At 48.1% G+C, this 24,099-nt stretch overlaps 1 protein-coding gene across 1 annotated transcript in view; it reads left to right on the top strand.

Moving 5' to 3' along the window:
• Positions 1–14,969: 14,969 nt before the first annotated feature.
• Positions 14,970–24,099, top strand: part of LOC144798350 (cytochrome P450 2B1-like) — a 243,576-nt gene continuing 234,446 nt past the window's right edge. The window contains exons 1-2 of the mRNA XM_078669185.1: positions 14,970–15,028; positions 15,120–15,386. Coding sequence (XP_078525311.1) covers positions 15,192–15,386 — 195 coding nt within the window. The 5' untranslated portion in view covers positions 14,970–15,028; positions 15,120–15,191. The remainder of the gene's footprint in view (positions 15,029–15,119; positions 15,387–24,099) is intronic.

Here is a 24,099-nt window from a genome sequence, read left to right as displayed (position 1 = left end):
CATCCTTTTCTAAGATTGCTATCAGGAGTGAGATAGTAGGGTTGTGACCCTTTTTCAGACCCCTTGAAGTGCACAAGCCACTCAAGTCTTTGAAGCCGAGGTTTGCATATCTGGAAGGTGGCTTGGTCAGGTCACCTCTCACAGGTAGAGAACTGGGAGTTTCACCTGTGCCAGACATAGCTCTAGTGAGGTATAAGTGGTGCACTTACCTACACTATGTGTTTTCCTACTGGAACCTTGCTAGTGAGTTGTAGTCAGGGTGTGCTAAGCCCTTTAGTCTACAACTACTAAGTTCAGTAGAACTTAAGTATGTAAGCTTTGTTTATATGTACCTATAGTACTTAATGTGATCTTTCAAATGATATAAAGATTGCAATGGTAAAACAACAGCAAGCTCAAATCCGACAGCTGCCACCAATGGTAGAAGTTGGCTTGATGTATGATGTCCACAGCAGTCTTAGGCTTAACTCAAGAGGGCATGTGAAGCCAGCTGTTTTACCATACGCAATCCTGTAATATCAAATGAAAGGACACCACACAAGTTATATATTATAAAAAAACATATGTATTTATTACTAGAATAGTCCTCTGTACTCTTTATGAGTCCAGAGGCACAAGCACAGTTAAACATACACAAGTTGCACAATTATGGATAGGGCCGGTGGCCACTCAAACCATGTACTAAATAAGTGGTATAAGTATCACTTTACGAACAGTGGTAAGGCCTAGGGCCTTGGGAATCTCTTGGACTACACTGGACTAACGGCAGTTAGGACGGGAGTAGCCCGTGGGATTCGGGTGCAGCGCTAAAAGCACACGCATGCACCAATGCAAAGTCAATGGTGCGTAAAAGTTACAAAGTTACTGTTTTGGAAGTCTTCCGACTGGAATAGAATTAAGCCACTTTAAACTAGGACACTAGAGGTGTAAACCACTACAGGAGCACAAGTGTTAGATCGTTACCTCACCCACAGGAAGCGGGTGCATAGGTGCCAAAGTGTGTCGGGTTTCGTCGTGGAGTTCTATGGAGCCTGGAGATGAAGATGCTGCAGGCGGCCACGAGAGAAGAGTCCGGTTGGATCCAAGGGTGGATCGAAGATGTAGAGTACCTGAAAGCAAAGAGGACAGAGTCTGGGTCACTAGCCAGTGACCAGGATGGAACCAGGAAGGAACCAGGCGATGTTGGGCGCAATCAGGTGGTTGACAGGAAGCTTGACTCCGCTGCCACGTGGACTCTGGGGCATCGAGGATGACCAGGAGTGGACCACAGGCTGTCCCACAAAGGTTCTCGCTGTCGGCGGTGTCGGTTTCCATATCGGAGTCAACAGGCCTTGGCAAAGACAACCCACGCAGGATTGGAAATTCGCTTCTTACTCGGACCAGCAAGGTCAGAGCGGTGGATCCTTTTCAGGGGAGCGAGGGCCAGTCTAGAGCAACCAGACTAGCAGAGTAGTTTTAAAGGTTCGTCGGTTCTGGGGCCACTAGCCAACGGGCAAGCAACTGGACCAACGCATCAAGCAGGAAAATGCAAAAGGGCCCACGCAACACTCGGTGAGGGTGGAGGGGAGATCTTCGGTGCACGAGCTGCTCTGGGCTGGGGCTTCTCAAACCCCAATGCATAGCTTTGAGGGTGCCTCGGGAGCTGCACGGTAAGCACTCCGCAGTCTTTTCAAGATGGCCGGCCCCGCGCTTCACGTCGCCTCCACGGGTCTCAGATTCACTGGGACTATGGATCAGGCTGTTGGAAGTCAGGGAAGCTGGGTCTTGTTGATCTCTGTTGCTCGAGTTCCGGCGGGAACTGCAACAAAGCAAACCACTGGGTGCTGGATGGTGCCTGTTTGCACAGGGTGGTCACTCTTTGACCACAAGGGAGATTCTTCAGTCTTCCACGTCAAATGGGATGTCGAAGGGTCCAGAGTTCTGTATTAAAGTTTCAGTCAGGATAAATCTAATGCTCATGGGCACAGCTCCTACCTTTATTCCAAATCAAGGGGCTGGTTTACCTGCTAGGTCCCTCCTATGGGTGGGACCAGGGAAGGGGGTGGTTACACCCCTTTCCCTTTGTCCAGTTTCACGCCAGAGCTGGGGCTGGAGTGACCCACAACCGGTTTGACTGGATTTTGCATGGGACACCTTGTGTGCCCCAGGCAGTGTCTAGTTTCATTCAACACTCCCTGCTCCAATCCACTATCTCCTGTCTGGGGTGGTGTGACACCTCCCTGTGACAGGAAACTCTTTGTCCAAGCCTACCCTGCCAGGTTTCGGTCAGCAGCAGGAGGCCAGACTTGTGTCGGTGGCAGCAGCATCCATTTTGTGATGCTGGGGCTATGGTTAGTTTTAACCGCGTTTACTGTTACCCACATGTCTTCTCCCTCTAGAAGGGTGGAATGCTACCCCCGTCACCAGAACTGGCGAAGGGGTAGTATTCCAAAGTGTATGACACCTTACATAGCATGTTTTGATAAAGCCAAACCAAAGTTAGCATTAACCGCGAGGATTATAATGCACTTAAGAGTATATGGTATGGCAGTATCTGCAGACAGGCTCAGCTCAGGCTAGAGCACCATCTCACATAAAACCAAGCACTCTGCCTCCAGGATTGTTAAGGCCTGCCATAGGAGTGACTTATAGGTATATATGTGTCCAGATATAGGTTTAGATATAGGTATACTACATCTAAGCAAGGGGTGATTACACGACATTGCCCCAGCTGAGTGATCAGCCAGTTGTGTCAGTGTGGATGGCCAGCCAGGGGTGGCAAAAGATATGCTGCAGCCCCTGGTAGGCCTTGGATGCACCTATGCCCTGGGTACCTATAGTACACTGTACAGGGGCCGGTAAGGTGTCCAGTACCAAATTGGTGATGTACCGAAAGTACATGTATGTGAATTTAGAGAGAGAACAGCAGGCTGTGGGTCTGATTAGCAGGCCCACAGCCACATTATGTCGAAAACCAGTGAAACAAAAAGCAAAAATTGGGGTGACCATAGGAAAGCAGACCCTACTCTCCTACAGCAGTCATATTGTAAAAAATGAAAATCAGTTAATAAAATATGTTTTTTTTAAAACTACCCTTTAATTAGCATTAAATACTGCGTTAATTACGTCCCAAAGGTACTCGTTTGATGGCCCACAGAATAGTGAAAACACAAGTTGGCCTGGCAGGGATTCAAATGTATGCTATGGGCACGACATGCAGATGATTGCAGCTTGTGCATAACTCACTTCGCTTTCTTATCAGTAACAGAACCTATGCCCTACAGGTGGTCACTAAATCTCTAACAAATGTGTGAGCCCACGGAGCACTCTGCTAGGATTTAACCCTGTGACATACAGATCACGCACAGTCCATTGCATCAAACACATTGATCAACTGTGCTATTCCATTAGTTTGAAAGAAACCAGTGACTTTGATTACACATGCATCGCTGCAGCAAGTCCCTTAATCCACTGAGATATCTTACTATCTGATGCATCAACAAACATTACAATAGCCGAGTGAGGTAATGATTCTATTGAGGAAATCTGTAAAGCAGTTGAAACCCATGGATTCCAGTGCCACTGAGGTCAGCACAGCTTTTCATCCCTCCAAAGTTGATTAATTAAAACCACTGAGATTGGGAAAAAAGACACAGATTAATTACACGATTACATAACAAAAAGTCTGGTATAGCTAAATACGCTATTGGTTTATTTAAAATTTGACGACAGGATACTACCTCAAACAAGCATTTGTAATGGAATAGTTTCAATAAGTGAGGAGGAGCAAGACATAAAGAGGGGGAGACAGAGTAAGAAAGTGGGTGGGGGCAGCTGCTGGGGGCGGTGGGCAGCTGCCAATGGCAGAGCATGAGAAGAGGACACTGCATTGCTCTTTTTTTTTTTCACAACCAGTTTATTGATGAAGATAAGCATATGAAATAGAGTGGCAGCCCACAATCAGGACCATACCACCAGACATTTTGATACAATCACAGCAGTCAACCGAGTGTCCAAGCAAGGAGATAATGCAATCAAGGATATCAGAAAACAGTTACCCCACCTTCATCTTATTCCGCTATCTACCTACCCAACTCCCTGATCCCACCCTGGAACCCACCCTAACCCTATGCATGTGTGCACTAACTGTATCGACGTAAGTTTGTGACGTGGGTAATGTGTGTGTGGACATGGGCTTTGCCAGCCCGTACGGGGCTAAAGATCTTCTTCTTGCTCCACTGGGGGGTCCAGTGTCAGATCTCTATAGTCCGCCCACCTCTTCCATATCTTAAAGTGTTTGCGGGGGCATCCTCGTGCCTCAAATATAGGTCTCTCCAGGCCCATACAGAAGTCTATACCAGCCTTCCATGCATTCAGGGGGGGGGGCCTCACATTCTTCCATGCTCGGGCCAGGTCTCTTTTAGCTACCACTAGCCCTAGTAGGAGTAGGTGCCGCTTATAGATATTACCACCAACCCCTTCCAGGACGTGCAATAGACCCAGACGGTGAGTACGGGGGAGGGTCCAGCCCAGCACCTCAGACAGACATCCCCAAACACCCCTCCAGAAGCCAACCAGCCGAGAGCACGACCACATCGTGTGAAGTAACGTACCCACCTCGACCCCACACCGCAGACACTCTGGGGACCCAATCAGGCCCGCCTTCCACAGACGCTCTCGGGTATAGTATGCTCTATGGAGAATCTTGAACTGTATGAGTCGAAATCGCATTGCGATAGCCGCCCCCCTCGGGGATTCCAAGGCCTCTCGCCAGTCGTCCTCGTCCAAGGGGCTGAGATCAGCCTCCCAAGTCGTCTTCAGTGAGAGAAGAGTAGGGGAGCAGTGGGTGACCATTGTTTGGTAAATGCGCGATACTTTTTTGTCCCCAAGATCACCCATGAAGACCTTCGCCTCGATCGGGCTAAATTCAGGGAGTGAGTCAAGGTTGGCAATACTGGGCGTCAGTGCATGTCGGAATTGCAGGTACCGAAAAAATTGAGATTGGGGCATATCAAATTCGGTACTGAGGGTCTGAAAGGATTTGAGCGACGTTCCAGACATCACCTGGCCTAACTGCGAGATACCTATTGCATCCCAGCCATCGAAGCCTGACAGTTTAGAGAGTTCAGGTAGCATACCGTTCCGCCATAAAGGCGTTTCTGCGGTTAGTTTGCCCCACCAGCCCACGCGACGCAAGGCCTGTCGCCATATAGCAAATACGAGTTTAGTAACCCTCGGCAGCGAGCTACGCAGTCGGGGTGAGTATAAGATGGTATGGAGCGAGTTATCGCCCATCAAAGCACGCTCGAGGGCATAGGCCGGATCCCCACCGTCACCGTACCACCATTCGTTCAGAATAAGGAGATGAGCGGCCTGGTAATACGACTGCAGATCCGAGGTGGCCAGGCCTCCACAGTAGGTGGACAAAAAACATGTGCGCAGTGTCACCCGGGCAGAACCTCCCGCCCAGAGAAAGCGACCCAGCACTGAGTTAACCTGTTTAAACCACCGAGGTGGGATAGGATACGGATGGTTTTGTAACTGGTAGAGCAGGCGCGGGAGCGCAACCATCTTGAAGATGGCAGAACGGCCAAAGATTGTCAGGGGCATTCGAGACCAAGTTTTGACGTCCGTCTGAACTCGTTCCCAGACGGGCTGCAGGTTATGGTCCCAGGCAGTGTCAGCCGAGTCCGAGAGAAACACCCCAAGGTATTTCAGCCCATTTGTGGCCATTCGTAATCCTGAAGCCCAGGGGTCTGTCACCGGGTCTCCTGATAGCACCCACAGGGTGGACTTGTGGAGGTTGAGATACAAGCCCGAGGCCTCCCCAAACTGGTGCATGATCTCCAAGACACGTGGACCCGAGCGTCGCAAATCCGTAAGGAAAAAGAGGACATCATCCGCGTACAACGCAATCTTATCCGACAGGGTAGCATTCCATACAAAGCCCCGTATCTGTGCATCCCGGCGCACTCTTGCCGCCAGGGGCTCCATGGCCAGAGCAAAAAGATAGGGGGAGAGCGGGCAGCCCTGCCTGGTCCCTCGGCCTATGCGGAATGTCTCTGATACCGCCCCGGCGACCCGCATCGAGGCTGTAACATCGGTGTAGAGGAGCTTTATATAGGACAGGAAGACCGGGCCCAAGTTGAGCCAAGATAGTAATGTAAATAGGTACGACCAGCCAACCGAGTCGAAGGCCTTGTTGATATCGGCCAGCAACAACGCCGCCTGGTCCCCCAAGGCCCCAACAGCGTCGATCGCCGCCTGTGCGCGCCGGATATTGTGTCGCGTTGCCCTGTGGGGCATAAAGCCTGCCTGGTCCGAATGGACTAAGTCCGTGATGTGTGGAGCCAGACGGTTCGCCAGAGCCTTGGCCAATATCTTAGCCTCAATATTAATTAAGGAGATGGGCCTATACGAATCATGGCTATCCGGGGGTCTGCCAGGCTTCTGAAAGACCACTATTTCTGCATGGCGCCAGTCTGATGGCAGCATACCCCGAGTACGGGCCGCTTCCAGCGCTCGGCGATAATGTGGTCCCAACTGCACATGGAATTTTTAAAAAAATTCACATGGGTAGCCATTCGGTCCAGGGGCCTTACCGGCATTGAGTTGCCCCAATGCGTCTCCCAGTTCCTCCGCCGTGAGGGGTGCATCTAGGGCCTCCCTGGTCTCGTCCGACACCGGCACCGGCGGGAACTCTGCGAAGAAGCGGGCCAAGTCGCCCTCAGGCAATTGGTCGCGCGAGGCATACTGATCAGTAAAGTATGTGGCGAAGCTTGCCGCCAAGTCGTTCGGGTCGGTCAGGACTTCCCCGTTGTCGTTCGTGAGACCCGGCAGTACGAGGGGCTGGAAGTTGTGCTGACACAATCTATGGAGCATGGAACACGACTTGTCCCCCCATTGATACACCCTACTTCTTGTGGCCAGCCACGCCTGCTTGGCTTCATCTAGCAACAGGGACGCGTACGATTGCTGTGCCTGCAGGAGCAGCCGCAGATCCACCCCATCACCACCAGCACTGTGTACTTGTTCGAGGGTCGCCACTCGGGCAGCCGCCTCTGTAGTATGCTCACGACGCTGCCGACGGGCCGCTGAGCACCATGCAATATCGACTCCCCGTATGGTAGGTTTCATAGCCTCCCACACCACACCTATGTCGGCACCCTCCACCAGGTTCTCCCGCCAATAATGGTCTATGGTTTCTCGCAAGTGTTTAGTATACGCCGGTTTCAGGAGATGCCACGAGGACATCCTCCATCTAAACGGCTGCCGTTTCTGAAGTAGATCTATGTTAACTGAAACTGGGGAGTGGTCGGACAGGCCCCTCGGGAAGATGTCTGCGCCCTTCACCCTACACAAGTATTCTCCAGGTAGAAACATATAATCCAACCGCGAGAACGAGCCATGTACTGCTGAGACATACGTATAATCTCGGGTTACAGGGTGCATATGTCGCCAAGCATCCACCCAGCCTAGCCCCTCACTCATTGCATGCAATCTGGTGGGCGGAAGGGAGGGGGGGTGGTCACGGTCACCTCTCGACGTCTCCGGCGATCCACACTCACGTCCATCACATCATTCCAATCACCCCCAATCACTGCCAATGATCCAGAGACGTCTTCCCACACCGCAAACAGCCGCTCTGCCAAGGCCCACTGCAGGGGAGGGGGGGCGTATACACTCCCAAACACCACGGGCTCCGTGCCCACCATGCCCTTAACAAACAAGTAGCGGCCCTGAGGATCCACCCACTGCTTCTCGTGCACATATGCCACCCTGCGGTGTATCAGTATGGCCACTCCCCTGGATCCCCTGGAGAACCCCGCGTGGAAAACCTGCTGATAACCAAATCTCTGTAGACCCAGTGCCTTCGTGCCCATCATGTGAGTCTCTTGAAGCAATAATACATCCGCCGCTTCTCTTTTCCCCCATCGCAACACCGCCCCACGTTTAATCTTGTCTAACAACCCCCTGACATTCCACGTAATCACCCGTATAGAGTCCACAGGGAGACGATTGGTCGATTCAGCCATAGTCAATCGGAGTCCACCACAAAAGCCCCTTAGGCCCGCTCCACCCGCCACACACCACACAAAGCATCATCTCGGTACACACATGCATTACACTAACTAACCCAAGAAAAACTACCCACCCCCATGTCCCACGATCCGCAACAGTTCCCTTCCCCAACTCAGCAGTCGCACCCCCGACCGCCCATTCCCCGCCTCCCCCCACCCTATACCTCAATGAACCATGAAGTACCTGTCGCGGCATGGGTAGTCTCGAGACCAAAACCGAGGGCCCGGGCCCACCCATACCAATGGATCCCAACATCCCAACCAGAAAAAACCGTAAACACACCCCCCTCCCCTTGACGTCCCACTCACAATTAGGAGAGTGGTAGCCCCTATCTCGTAGTCCCCAAGTCCCCAACCCCACCAAAACTCTTCCCACAATTAGGAGATCAAAGCAGTACTGTCTCAGAGCTGCAAAATAGTCAGCAATTCAAGGTCTCAAGCGACTCAGCGCACTCAGCCAGGAGTCACAGCATTACAAGCAAAAAAAATGGAGTCAAGGCTCCGAAGACTTCAGTGATCCGTTCCCGACTGCTCTGAATCTTCGGTTCTACCAGTGTCTTGTGAGCCATCCACCGAGGCCGCACGCCTGCGTGATTTGGAGCGTTTGGGTCGTCCGTTCCTTGTCGTTTGGTCTCTCTGCACCCGCGGTGAACCCTCAGGGGTGCCCGGATGAAGTCCTGGCTGAGAATTCGGTCTGACCCGCACTGTTTCATCCGTCCACTTGAAAAGGTCTTCCGGGGTATCAAAAAACAGTGTCCGTGACTGGAATATCACCCTCAGGCGCGCTGGGTACAACAGGGAGTATTGTAGTTTAAGACCTCTCAACTTAGCCTTAGCCGCCACGAAAGAATGGCGCTGTTGCTGCACGAGTCTAGTATAGTCAGGGAAAATCATGATCTTATGATTTTCATACAGGAGGGTTTCCTTGGTTCTGGCTTCCCTCAGTATAGCGTCCCTGTCGTGGTAATTTAACAGCCTAGCGATTACTGCCCTAGGCCGCTCGCCCTCAGGCGGCCTTTGCGTCAGGGCGCGGTGCGCTCTTTCGATAATAAAACAAGCAGATAGCGACCCCGGGGGCATCCATGACTCCAGCCACTGTGTGAGAAAGAGTGTCATATTGCCCTTGGCACACACTGCATTGCTCTTTAATCACAAGAGTGATCATTACATCTTTATTGTTGCCATCTCTGGGCAGCAAAGGTGCAACTAGAGTCAAATTAGGGGGAGCTCCGAAAAATTTTGGTGGGGGGGTCTATCAATATGCAGAGTGGAGATTCAGGGGTTCTAGGAAGGGGTGAAAAGCAACAAAGCCTCATTAACAAGCAAATGGTCTTTTAAAGACTTGTGAAGTACTCGGTGCGGCTGTGGGTGTGCCCGGGAAGCTGTCTAAGCCCGGGCTGCCACACACGAGGGGGAGGGGGCAATGGGTGTTGCGCGCCTTCTGGGCAGGAGGGAAGAAACAGAGTCCTTTTTCTTCTCTGCGAGTCCTGCCTCCCTGACCTGCCACGAACGGCAAGTCTTATCTATAGGCCTCGACTATTTCTGGCCCTGAGACTCATGGTTAACTAAAAAAAAGTAGGGGAACGGACTTGGTTAAATGAAAGAAGATGGGGCACGCCCTGCCCTGCCGATCCCGCCCTCTTCGACCACTGATTTTAACACACATGCTATACATTAACCACTTAAGTGCTGCCGTCGGCCAACGGTCGTCGCGAGCACTACCTTGCCAGTGCTCCGCACGTCTGTTGGCCGACGCGGCCGCACCCGTTTCTTCGAACATTCAGCACTGGCGCAGAACGTTAGAAGCAACAAACGGGTTAAACACAAATGAACAGGTTTACAATCTTTTCATGCAATGCAGTGCAGCAAACCAAATTTACTGCGTCGTGTCAGAGATAGAGCATAACAGCTCTATGCCTACTAAGATGTGTCACTGTTTTCTTCTCTCCCTGTGCTGGCGCACTTTAGGCTGACTTGCGCAGTGGAGTCACTAGGGGGGTGCGGGGGGTGCGGCCCGCACTGGGTGACACCAAAACATGGGGTGACACCAATCTGAACTGCAGCCTCGCCTCTGCTCTCACCTTTACTGTGCAAGCTTGTTCCTCATGCTGTTCACCCTCGCCAGCGTCTCGCAGGAGATCTGCAATGCTTGACTGTAATTTTCTTTGCTCACAAGGCAACTCTATAGCAGCCTAGCTCATCTGAGGGTGAATGGTTTCCTATTTTTCAGTATCTTGCAGTCTTCAGTTTTCCAGTGAACCAGTTCCAAATTTCAGCTTGCTCTTCACTACAGTGCCACCTGTTGCTCGCACTCTTGTTTATACAAATCCAGGGAAGACAGATGGAGTAAGAGTGAGAGGGAGCTAGAGGGAGTAATACAGAGAGAGGGAGCTAGAGAGAGCAAGACAGAGAGAGAGGGAGCAATAGGGAGTAACAAAGGGAGAGAGGGAGCTAGAGAGAGTAAGACAGAGAGAGAGGGAGATAAAGGGAATAAGACAGAGAGAGAGAGGGAGCTAGAGGGAGTAAGACAGAGAGAGAGAGAGCTAGAGTGAGAAAGACAAAGAGAGAGGGAGCTAGTGTGAGAAAGACAGAGAGAGTGAGCTAGAGGGAGTAAGACAGAGAGAGGGAGACAGAGGAAGCTAGAGGAAGTAAGACAGAGAGAGGGAGCTAGACAGAGAGCGGGAGCTAGAGGGAGTAAGACAGAGAGGGGGAGCTAGAGGGAGTAAGACAGAGAGAGAGGGAGCTAGAAGGAGTAAGGGAGGGAGCTAGAGGGAGCAAGACAGAGAGAGGGAGCTAGAGGGAGTAAGACAGAGGGAGAGGGAGCTAGAGGGAGTAAGACAGAGAGGAAGCTAGAGGGATCAAGACAGAGAGAGAGAGGGAGTAAAACAGAGAGAGGGAGCTAGAGGGAGTAAAACAGAGAGAGGGAGCTAGAGGGAGCAAGGCAGAGAGAGAGGGAGGTAGAGGGACTAAGAGAGAGAACGGGAGCTAGAGGGAGTAAGAGAGAGAGAGCGGAAGCTAGAGGGAGTAAGACAGAGAGGGAGCTAGAGGGAGTAAGACAGAGAGAGAGGGAGCTAGAAGGAGTAAGGGAGGGAGCTAGAGGGAGCAAGACAGAGAGAGGGAGCTAGAGGGAGTAAGACAGAGGGAGAGGGAGCTAGAGGGAGTAAGACAGAGAGAGAGGGAGCTAGAGGGAGTAAGACAAAGAGAGAGGGAACCAGAGGGAGCTAGCGGGAGCAATACAGAGAGAGGGAGCTAGAGGGAGCTAGACAGAGAGAGGGAGCTAGAGGGAGTAAGACAGAGAGAGGGGGAGCTATAGGGAGTAAGACAGAGAGAGGGAGCTAGAGGGAGTAAGACAGAGAGAGGGAGACAGAGGGAGCTAGAGGGAGTAAGACAGAGAGAGAGTGAGCTAGAGGGCGCTAGACAGAGATAGGGAGCTAGAGGGAGTAAAAGAGAGAGAGAGGGAGCTAGAGGGAGCAAGACAGAGTGAGAGGGAGCTAGAGGGAGTAAGACACAGAGAGAGGGAGCTAGACGGAGCAAGACAGAGAGAGGGAGTTAGACGGAGCAAGACAGAGAGAGAGGGAGCTAGAGGGAGCAAGGCAGAGAGGGAGCTAGAGGGAGCTAGAGGGAGTAAGAGAGAGGGGGCTAGAGGGAGTAAGACAGAAAGAGAGGAAGCTAGAGGGAGTAAGACAGAGAGAGGGAGCTAGAGGGAGCAAGACAGAGAGAGAGGGAGCTAGAGGGAGTAAAACAGAGAGAGGGAGCTAGAGGGAGCAAGACAGAGAGAGAGGGAGCTAGAGAGAGTAATAGAGAGAGAGGGAGCTAGAGGGAGTCAGAGAGAGCGGGAACTAGAGGGAGTAAGAGAGAGAGAGCGGGAGCTAGAGGGAGTAAAATGAGAGAGGGAGCTAGAGGGAGTAAGACAGGGAGCTAGAGGGAGTAAGAAAGAGAGAGAGGGAGCTGGAGGGAGTAAGACAGAGAGAAAGGGAGCTAGAAGGAGTAAGAGAGGGAGCTAGAGGGAGCAAGACAGAGAGAGGGAGCTAGAGGGAGTAAGACAGAGGGAGAGGGAGCTAGAGGGAGTAAGACAGAGACAGAGGTAGCTAGAGGGAGTAAGACCGAGAGAGAGGGAACCAGAGGGAGCTAGAGGGAGTAAGACAGAGAAAGGGAGCTAGAGGGAGCTAGACAGAGAGAGAGAGCTAGAGGGAGTAAGACAGTACCTAGCGCCGTACATTTCCGACAGAGGTGGTCCATGCAGTAAGTCGTGAGGGGGTGACACCATGAGTTACCCGCACCGGGTGACACCAACCCCAGTGACGCCACTGGACTTGCGCCATGCACACACTCGTTCACTATAGTGAAAGGATGTCTGCATGATCCAAGCATACTTTTTCTACAGAAAGGGGAGCCTTCCAGTAAAAAAGAATATGCTTTAATATTTTTTGCACTTTGTATGAGTACTGTACGGTGCAGCACACCGGTAAAGTTGGAAACGGGCCAACTTTTGACATTATGCCTGTCTCGAGGAGGCATACGTTTTAAGCACACATCCCTGTCTACCAACGTTAGTAGATAGAGATTTGCGACAAAACCTGTGGATGGTTGCATGTACATGCCCATGTACCCCCTCTCGTGTGCCCCCTTGATGGGAAGTAAATCAAAGTAGTGCATTGTGCTACTTGGTATTACTTTATGCAAAATGTTAGCAATCTGGGACTACCTACATCCTTTGTATATTTTTCAGGACCCTATCTCAGACTGTGTGTGATACCATTTTTAACCCCTTGGCTGCGGCGGTAATTCCGCCGCGGCGCTGGGGGGGAGGGGGGCCGCACGGCGCCACCATGCTCGTGTCCGTCACGAGCTACGGGCGCGCTGTGCTTGTGACGGAGTGGTTCCGTCACAGCCCCGCCCGCTTAATAGAACGCGCCGCCACGCATGCGCGAAATTGTTCCGCCGTGGCGGAACTACCGTCACCAGCACAGCGCGTCCGTGGCTGGTGACGGAGTGGTTCCGTCACCAGCATGGATGTGGTTAAATAATGACTTGCATAGTGCTTTAAGTTACAGGATCGGACCTTGTAGCACTATGAATACCCATCTCACTATTCCTCAATGCACCAACCAGAATTCAGTTCTGTGATTGGTTACACACACACACCCACAGACATCTGAAGTTGATGCACTGCAAAATATTTGCTACGAGGCTGTGATGGAGACCACATCTGCGGTGCAGCCCAGGGCACATCAGCTGAATAACTTTGTGTGTCCTGGAAGCTGTAGGCGCTCAGACTAAGATGCACAACGGGTTTAGGTGAGGGTTGAATTGCTTTTAGCCCAATGGCAGTTGCATGCCTGATCTGAACCCCCAAAATACGTGCACTTTCACAGTGTTTTTGAGCTGAAGTTATATTAGCATATGACACCCGTATTGTAAATATTATGTTTTAAATATTCGTAGGATTGTAATCATAAAGTATATTTCTGATTGTTTTCATTAACTTTTATAATTAGTTTTGAAATATTTATATAATTTATTAACGAAATGTATAGTTTAGATGTATTTTACATTATTTACAATGCTTGGGTGAATTTACAGTATGTTTTGAGTCATATACATGTATATGTTTACTTTAATATGTAATATTTATCGACTGTTATTTGTTACTAGATTTAGATGTTAAGACTGCCAAGACTGGGAGTGTGGAAGAGGTGGCACAGAGGACAATGGAAAATACGCACTCATACCTGTAAAACTACATTTCCCAGCCTCACCTGCAGAAGCCCCAGCCACTAGAGAACCAGCACAGTCATACACACTTCTACATATCCACCAAGTTGTGACCGACCCTCCCATCCACCAAACCAACCACTGCCCGGTTTTCTGATGACATGCAGTACTGGGGTACAGCCAAAATAAACCTCTAGCTGAGATGACAAACACTACAAAAATGTGTGGCTGACAACCCCGCTTCCTGATAATACATGGTACAGAACAGATGCGGAGCAACCTTCTAATGTACAGTGTAGCAGCATTGCATTGATACAGCCCAACAACACTGTGTTTGTAAGACAGAGTAGGGCGATATCGGGTGGACAGCCAAAAAATTGTGTGTTGGGTGGGTGTAGTACAAGGCTTCACCTGCTGCTACCTATGCTTCAGCCAGGGCCACTGGATTTATGCAGCAGAGAAACAACGAATTATGTGGCGAGGTTAACTAAATCATGCAGAAAGAAAACTTTGAGGTTCTATTACCTCCCGATGTTATCGTTGTTACACTGTTGACACTATCTGGGAAGAGGCTGTACCACTTTAGTATCAGTTAAACACATAAATACCGTTATCAGCTAAAGAAAGATGACCTGTCACTATGCGGTAAAGGCCTGCCACAGTGCGGCAACACGTGTGGAAGCATGTTTAGTAACTTTTTGATTCATGTGAAATGGAAACTAACGTAAGTTAAATTCTGCAAAGTATGCAGAAGTCGAGGGATTAAGTGGCAGGTTTGGCAAAACCGTAATTATGCGGAAAATGCCTCGGCTGCACAATCACATTATACCAGTGGCCCTGACTGTAACTGTCGATCACGAGACACTTTTACCATTGTCTGGGGTGGTAAAGCTTTGTCCAGGAGCAGGGGAGCTGCCCCCTCTCCCGCACAGGCTGGAGCTGCCCTCTCTGGGAGTTGCTTGAGTACAGTTATCTGTGCCATCGCCTCTGTGCGAGAGGGAAACGCCCGATGCATGCTGGGTGCCTGTGTAAGCGCGTGTTACTGCACCAGAGCCAAAATGTTTGGCACTTATAACACTTATTCTCTTGTTTTGCAGATACGTGTCAAGTTCTTTTCGTTGATCATTGGCTCTCGAGAACACGTGACTTAAATACTTACGCGCCCTTATATTGGACTTTACGCTGGGAAATTTGGTTGTTGGGTGCTGAGAACCAGCGGCGTTGCCAGTGCGCCGTGTTTATTCCAGCCTGCGGTAACTCCATTATTGGGCCCATTTTCCCACTTTGTGAATACACCTTGCGAAATTCCTATTTCTTATTGTGCCATTTGTGTTTCTACCGCAGGTGCCGTCCTGATCGAGCTTATTTATTTATTTATTTATTTTGCTTCGGGCTGCACGCTTGCCGGACCCGGAGATGGCCTCTCCCGCCTGGGCGAACTGCCCGGCCTGGCTATCGGTGCTGCTGGGCGGAGCCGTCCTCCTGCTGCTGCTGGAGCTCCGGAGGCTGTGGTATCCCTCGCACCGGCGACCCCCAGGGCCCGTCCCGCTGCCCTTCCTGGGAAACCTGCTCCAGATCAGCCGCGGGGACCCGTTGCAGGTCTTTGCCGAGGCAAGTGATCACCAACGCGCTTAAAGCGGTTACATCAGGTAGACCGGTGGGTTAGTGCGCTGGCTGCAGACATCTGTGTGCAACCTGCAGGGCATATGTTATTGTCATCCTCTCCACCCACTGCTCCTAATTTAGGAGCTTCCTTTTTCTTTTTCTTTGTCCTTATGCTTTTTTTCTCGTGTTTTCTTTCACTGGTTTGTCTCCCCCCACCTGCCCAATCCTGATGCTTCTTTTCCTTCGCAGATCGGCTTTGTTATTCACCTCCTTCAACAGCCCTCGAGACCTTTCTGTTCTGTTTTGTAACTTTGCTCATGGTGTCCCATTATTAAAAAAAAAAAAGTTGAAATAGAAACCGACATTCTGAAATGTAGCAAGGATTTTAAAATGACGCTTCAAAAGGCCTGTTATTTATCAAGCCAGGAGCCACCCACATGTCCTCTTATTTTTTTCTTTATCTTTCATATATTTTTCACTCTCCCAGCTCACTTGCCATGCCCTTCTCATTTAAACACATTTGCAAGCCAGTGAGTCCCAACAGAGCACACTACAGCTCAAGCACACAAAAAGGCCTGATGTTGAGGACTGGGCACGCGCCGTGGACATGGCCAGGCCAAGGAGCAGCTGAGGACGCTGGCCTCAGGCAGCCTCTGCTTGGACACTTTGTTTCAGTTTCTTCAACAGTTGCTCCTTGTGTGCTCTTGCCAAAATAATTTAGTTCACCAAAAACGTTATTCTTCATTATTGCGCATGAAAATGCTTTCAAATACGTGAGTTCAGACTACAGTGCAGTGTGCTCGTGCCGGAATATTTCATTTCACCAAAACCTTTCTCTTCGTTTTCGTGCATGAAAGTGCGTTCAAATATGCGAGTTCAGAATGCAGTGCACAGGATTTTATACATGACTTTAAGCCTTGCTGAGCAGAGGCTGTGCTTTCAACTAGGCTAAAAGACATTGACCTTGACAACGCCAGTAGCTCCGGATTTTCAAGACCTATTGGCTTTGCCAGTACTTGGGTTTTATGTTTTCTTCAGCACTTCTTCAAAGTGCATGTGTTTTCCAGTGTGCCTTTTCCCTTACTCACAACACACACTGACTCCATTTTGCTCCCCCAAGCTCATTTACAGTGATGAAGTACATCAGATAATCAGTCTCTGGACACCTACTCCTGCTGATCCATCAACTAACACCCTAACTTGCTAGGCAGCTTAACTTCTGTCCTGAGAATACAGCCCAGATGCTAGAGGTGGGCGAGCCAACAAATTTACAGGGAGAGCCGAGCCGAGGGTCTTGCTTGGATCTTAGTGCCAGCACACAAGCTGAGCCCCTAATATGTGTTATGTATATCATACGAAAAAACACGTAAAATATGATAAAGTCTCTTCCGAGTTCAAAAAGTGTATTTCTTTTAACATGTGGTAGCTTTTACATTACAGAAAAACGTATTAAAGTTGATAGTTTTGTACAACTGGTAGTCTGGGCGCACATATTTGAAAGTGCTTTCATACGCGATAAGGAAGGAAAAAAGAGTTTTGGTGAAATAAACTATTTGCCTAAGATCACACAATTTAAGCAGAGATGCCCTACTTATCAGGGTTTTCCAGTTTAACTCTGTACAAAACAGTCAGTAAATGGGTATCTATTTGTCATTCCTTATGTTGAGGCTTTGTTTTTACTTCTTTGGTGCATTCTGCAGTTTTAGGTCTCGACCTACAGCATTGCTTGTTTGTCGAGATTATAGTAAGGCTCTCAAAAGTCTACCCAAACTGCTGCGGATCGGGTACAGTTCATGTGAGAAAGGCGCGTGCACATCGCACATCGCACACCCACAGCCTCGGCATCAGACTTCAAAGGAAGCCGCTCCCCCGCCCCCACCGCCCAATGCCGAGAGCTTGTTTTTATTAGCTAGCACTCCGTGTTTTCCAAAGCCATCTGAAACCAAGACATGAAGTACAGTGGACTGTACCACAATATCCAGAAAAGCAAGCGATGTTTCTTTTATCAAGTGAAGATACTCTGTAGCAGAGGCTACTACTTCCGTTCTCCCCACAAATCATGACGGACAATTGTCGTTTAGTACACATCTGCAGCGCAGCTCATCCCACTTCCCTGGTTTATACTGGTTATTGTTTTGTGTCCATAACACAAGCAAGCACGTGTTCCCACTCCTCAGTCCGCAGCTGATGCTGCCTCCTCCTGCGTGTTGGGATTTTTTCTCCCCTCCAGTCCAACCCTTGTGGCGCTGCTGATCCCCCTCCCTTTGTTTACACTTATTTTGTGGCTCTAACACGAGCGACCGACCTCTGAGAAAAGCTGCTTGAACGCATGTTTTTATTCCTGACTTTTTGGCTGGCTGGTAGAAATGCCCTATGCAACTGATGCGGTCAGTTCAGTATGTTTCTGCTCCCTCAAAACTTACCCTGCTACTGCCAACCATGCCCCCTCCATCCCTCATGCTCGCCACAGCCTTGAATAAGCGTGTTTTGGTGTTGCGGATTCATGTTCTCATCAAGGGCGGAGTCTGAGCGCGCGTTTCTGTCCTTTATTGAACAAAAACAGCTGTAGTCATTTTTCTTCTCTTTCACATGTATCTGCACTCTGCTGACTGCCAGTGCCAGCGGCTGGGTTAACACAATGTTCAAAGTATAGATAAAGGGGAATCGGTTGGCATCTCAAAGCTCTACTGATGACAATACATGCATTTGTCGTTTACTAGGCTGACTCATGGTTATAGCATTAGTTAAATAAAAAATTGTATCTGAATAAAAATCCCATCTGAAGCTTTAGTAAGATTCCTCATCTACGCGTCTCTAAATTCATCAGTTCCACAGCGGATCAAAGGTCGAGTACGGATAGGAGAATCGGACGCTATACTGTTCCGTTCCATCGCTCTCTGCAGACAGCACTTTAAACCAGCGAGCTCTCTCCCCTTTCATCTTCACTCAAAGGACATGCAAGTTCCCACAACTTAAATCTGTATAAAACAATTGTTATTCAAAGAAACACATTCATTTACATGATTTAATCTTTTTGAAGTGTTGTCTGTGATAAAAACACCATTGGTGGGTCTCTGGGCACTTATTCAATCGGTGCAGTTATCAAATATGTTTATTTTATTGCTCTACAATGGATACAAAGCTGGTTCAAATGCACGCAAAGTAAAACTTAATTGAGAAAGCAGAGAGGAAAGGAGAGGATGCTCGCTGGTTTCTCTTGCCCCACCCATTCTTCAGTTCCATTCCACCATTGGACCTCCCTTCCCTTTATTTTTTTCTTCTTTTCTGCCCCCCTGCCATCGCACAATCTGGGACCTTCCAGGCTCTTACTACTATTGTGTTTTGCATGCTACACACTGGGTAAAAGTGAACTTTGGTGCAGTGTGCATGTTCAAATAGCCTGTGGCCGCACACCTCCGTAATTTACTTTCATGCCCCCTGATTAGTTAATTAAATACTAATAGTTTTGTGTTTTCCCTCATTACAGCAAATTTTAATAAACACCTTGCTACAGTATGAATGCAGCTCATTATAAAGAGAGCCCGTGTGCTTAATTTTGTGACACAGAGTTTATCATGATTATATTGTACACTACTCCGGTGTGGTGGGACTGGCTGACTCACACCATTGTAGTCTATGAAGATGAAAATCCAGACGCCCTGTGCATAGGAACAGCTGCCTGTTCGTTTTCACTACACCCTGGCACCAGCTAACTCTCTCTCTATCCCCTCCCACCTCCCTCTTTTCCCCTTTCAACGTTATCGTATCCCTTCAACTACGATCTTAGCACCTACAAATTCCAAAAGGACAGGCGAGTGCTTACATACAGATAAAATGCATATAATATTTATAGTTTAATATCTACAAGGTTGCTAACAGGACAGTATGCATTCAATAATCAGGTAAGTGCTCGCCCATGTGTGCTCTTCCTATTGGCTCGTGCCGTGGTGTAATTGCGGCACTGGGTGGCACTTTACATGTGCACAAATTCCATCTTTCCTCTTTCTTTTACAAGCACTACTCCTACCACCCCTGTTTTCCACTGTTTTCTCTCCATCCCCTTTCCTTCCTATCTATCTATCGCCCTCACTCTATCTATTGCCCTCACTAGATCTATTGCCCTCACTCTAGTGCCCTCACTCTATCTATCGCACCTCACTCTATCGCCCTCACTCTATCTATCTATCGCCCCTCACTCTATCGCCCTCACTCTCTCTATCGCCCTCACTCTATCTATCTATCGCCCTCACTCTATCTATCTATCACCCTCACTCTATCTATTACCCTCACTCTGTCTATCGCCCTCACTCTATCTATCTATCTATCTATCTATCTATCTATCTATCTATCTATCTATCTATCTATCTATCTATCTATCTATCTATCTATCTATCTATCTATCTATCTATGTATCTATCGCCCTCTATTGATCTGTTTATCTATCGCCCTCACTCTATCTATCTATCGCCTTCACTCTATCTATTGCCCTCACGCTATCTGTCCATCTATCGCACTCACTCTATCTGTCTATCTATCGCACTCACTCTATCTATTGCCATCACTCTGTCTATCTATCTATCTGTCTATCTATCTATCTATCTATCTATCTATCTATCTATCTATCTATCTATCTATCTATCTATCTATCTATCTATCTATCTATCTATCAATCAATCGCCCTCACTCTATCTATCTGTCTATCTAACTATCGCCCTCACTCTATCTATTTATCTATCACCCTCACTCTATCTATCGCCCCCCCTCTATCTATCTATCGCCCTCCCTCTATCTATCTATCGCCCTCCCTCTATCTATCTATCGCCCTCACTCTATCTATTTATCTATCGCCCTCACTCTATCTATCGCCCCCCCTCTATCTATCTATCGCCCTCCCTCTATCTATCTATTGCCCTCACTCTATCTATCTATTGCATCACCACAGCATCACTCAGCACCACCACTGAATCACTCAGGGGCATCACAACATCACTATGCGCTACCACAGCATCACTGAACCCACAGCATCACTCGTCGCCACCACAACATCACTCAGCGCCACCACAGCATCAATCTATGCAACCATTCAACAACAAAGGGTTCAAATATGTTCTCTCAATGTTTCAAGCTTTATTACAAATGTCACAAAAAGATGTTAATATTTCACTTCTGTTCTTGGATTTTCGTCAAAATAAAATACACTGAACATAATCTTCACAAAAGTTATTTACAAAAGTTAAAGCTATTGCCATTATACATTACAATAACTTTTATTCAAGTATTAATTGTTAAAAAAATTAAAAGCCATTGTTATTTGTAATATCAATACATCTAAGTCACGTTAATACAACACATATTGCATTACAAATGCTATAGGTGTACATTTACGAAAGTTAAAACTATTGGCATTGTAAATGACAAAGCTATTAATTTTGCTATTTTCAAAACCAACACATAAATAAAATATTTGTCAGTTACAATGCCAATAGCTCAAACTTTCCTAATGCGAGACCTATTGCATTGCAAATGCTTGTTTATAATGTAGCGAGAACTCAACCCATCAGTTACATTAAACAAGGCCATATGCATTGCTCATAGGCATGGGGCGATTACGTGATTTGACCAGGATCACATGACTCAATCCCGGTTCCTGAGTTCTACAGTTGCAGCTCTGCCCGGACCTCCCCACCCCCGGTGGAGGGTGGGAGTGAGACAGATGCCACGTGAATGCTCGACTAGTTTTGGGCTCGAGGTTCCAACAAGACCTAAAGCTGAGCCAGACAGAGCCCGGTTTCAGGCTCGAGCCTGGCTCCAGCCTTCAGTGGCTCGCCCACCTCTACCAGATACTTAGTGGGGCAGATTTACATGCCCCCTGCGTCACCACTACATAACTTTTTGTGACGTACTGGTGGCGCAGGGGGTCCACCAATATTTGCAAGGAGAGGGAACGCCACCCTGTGTGACTTTTCCTCTCCTAGTAAATATGGCCCCATCACACGCAGCACTGTGCGTGTAATGGGCGTTCCATGGGTGTTCCCACGCAACACCCATGGAACAAGACACATCTCCAGATTTACAAGAAATCCTAAATCTGGAGATGCGTGTGAATGCTACGCGAGGCGCTTCGAGGAGAAATGTTTTAATTTCTCCTCGTTTTTCCTCTTTCAATGCGTGCTGCATTCTACAGCACGCATTGAAAGAGGAAAAAGCCTCTTGTGATTGTTTTTGTGCAGGAAGGTGTCCCTTCCTGCACACAAACAATCTCCCCCTGACGCAGGCATCCTTGCACCATGGTGCAAGGATGCCTGCGCCGGCGCATGGCTGCAGTTTGTGCGCCACTGCAGGGGAAGCACAGAGATGCGACACATTCTTGTAAATATGTCGCATCTCTGTGCTTTCCAAGCTAACGCAGCACGGCGCAGCAAAATGACTTGCTGCACCGTGCTGCGTTACTTTGTTGTAAATCTGCCCCAGTGTGTCTAGCTGCATGTGCCTCTTTCGGTTTACAGCGCGAGCTCGCGGTGCACCTTTTGGTCTGAATCCCTGGGAAGTGATAAATCAGCTCAGCTGACATCCCGCTGCAGGGGGGGCACACCCACAGCACCAAATGGAAGCACGCTAGGAAAGGCTTCAGTCCTGTTTACTGTGGGACAAAGGTTGTCTGTATTTTTTTTTTACTATTCATGCTACATGGTCCTTTCACCTCGATGAGCTGTAATAAAGGTGTACTGCAGTAAGTCCCAGCGCACAATCTTGTGCAGCCCACATTTGAGATTGATTTGTCAACACGTGTGTTTGCTGTAGTTTTTTTTACTGGTCTTCCGGGGCTGCAAAGCCTGTTTGCGTGAAGGCATGGGAGAATGACCTAAATGTGAACGTGGGAAGGGACAAACAAGCATTTGCAATGCAATAGGTCTCGCATTATGAAAGTTTGAGCTATTGGTCTTGTAAATGACACATTTTTTATTTATGTGTTGGTTTTGAAAATAGGGAAATTAATAGCTTTGTCATTTACAATGCCAATACGTTTACATTTTGAAAATGTGACACCTATAGCATTTGTAATCAACATGTTTTGTATTTACGTGACTTAGATGTATTGATATTACAAATAACAATGGTTTTTATTTTGTTTAAATAATAAATACTTAAATAAAAGTTATTGTAATGTATAATGGCAATAGCTTAAGCTTTTGTAATTAACTTTTGTGAAGATTATGTTCAGTGTATTTTACTGTGAGGAAAATCTAAGAACAGAAGTGTAATATTAACATCTTTTTGTGACATTTGTAATAAAGTTTGAAACATTGTGAGAACATATTTGCACAGATTGATGCTGTGGTGGCGCTTAGTGATGTTGGGGATGGCAACGAGTGATGCTGTGTCGTTCAGTGAAGCTGTGGTAGCGCATAGTGATGTTGTGGTGCTCCTGAGTGATGCTGTGGTGGTGCTGAGTGATGCTGGGGTGATTCGATAGATAGATAGAGGGAGGGCGGTAGATAGATAGAGGGAGGGCGATAGATAGATAGAGGGAGGGCGAAAGATAGTTAGAGGGAGGGCGATAGATAGATAGAGTGAGGGCGATAGATAGATAGAGGGAGGGCGATAGATAGATAGAGGGAGGGTGATATTTAGATAGATAGAGTGAGGGTGATAGATAGATAGAGGGCGATAGATAGATAGATAGATAGGTAGATAGATAGATAGATAGATAGATAGCGATAGATATAGTGACGGCGATAGATAGATGGATAGATAGATAGATAGATAGATAGATAGATAGATAGATAGATCGTTATATAGATAGATAGAGGGCGATAGATATAGTGAGGGCGATAGATAGATAGATAGAGTGAGGGTGCTAGAGAGATAGATAGCTAGATAGATAGCTAGATAGAGGGCGAGAGATAGATAGATAGATAGATAGATAGAGTGAGGGTGATGGATAGATAAAGTGAGGGCGATAGATAGATAGATAGATAGATAGATAGATAGATAGATAGATAGATAGATTGATAGAGTTCGGCCGATAGATAGATAGATAGATAGATAGATAGATAGATAGATAGATAGATAGATAGAGTGAGTGAGTGCGATAGATAGATAGATAGAGTGAGGGCGATAGATAGAGTGAGTGTGACAGATAGATAGAGAGAGTGAGGGCGACCGATAGAGTGAGGGCGATAGATAGCGTGAGGGTGCTAGATAGAGTGAGGTCGATAGATAGACAGAGAGATAGAGTGAGGCCGATAGATAGATAGATTGATAGATAGATAGATAGAGAGTGAGGGCAATAGATAGATAGAAAGAGTTTGGGCGATAGATAGATAGATAGAGTGAGGGCGATAGACCGAGTGAGGGCGATTGATAGATAGAGTGAGGGCGATAGAGTGAGTTCGATAGATAGATAGAATGAGTGTGAGAGATAGATAGATCGAGTGAGGGCGATAGATAGATAGAGTGAGTGCGACAGATAGATGTGTGTAGATGTTTGTGTGTGTGTGTGTGGTTGTGTGTGTGTGTGATTGTGTGTGTGTGATTGTGTGTGTGTTGTTGTGTGTGGTTGTATGTGTGTGTGGTTGTGTGTGTGGTTGTGTGTGTAGTTGTTTGTGTAGTTGGGTGTGTGGCCGTGTGTGTAGTTGTGTGTGTGGTTGGGTGTGGTTGGGTGTGGTTGTGTGTGTGTGTGTGATCAGCACAGGAGAAGAGAACAGGGAGTTAAAGA

The sequence above is a fragment of the Lissotriton helveticus genome, chromosome 12 (genome assembly GCF_964261635.1).
Source record: "Lissotriton helveticus chromosome 12, aLisHel1.1, whole genome shotgun sequence".
Lineage (NCBI taxonomy): Eukaryota > Metazoa > Chordata > Amphibia > Caudata > Salamandridae > Lissotriton > Lissotriton helveticus.
Note: the sequence above shows the minus strand (reverse complement) of the source record. Positions and strands in the feature narration are given on the sequence as shown.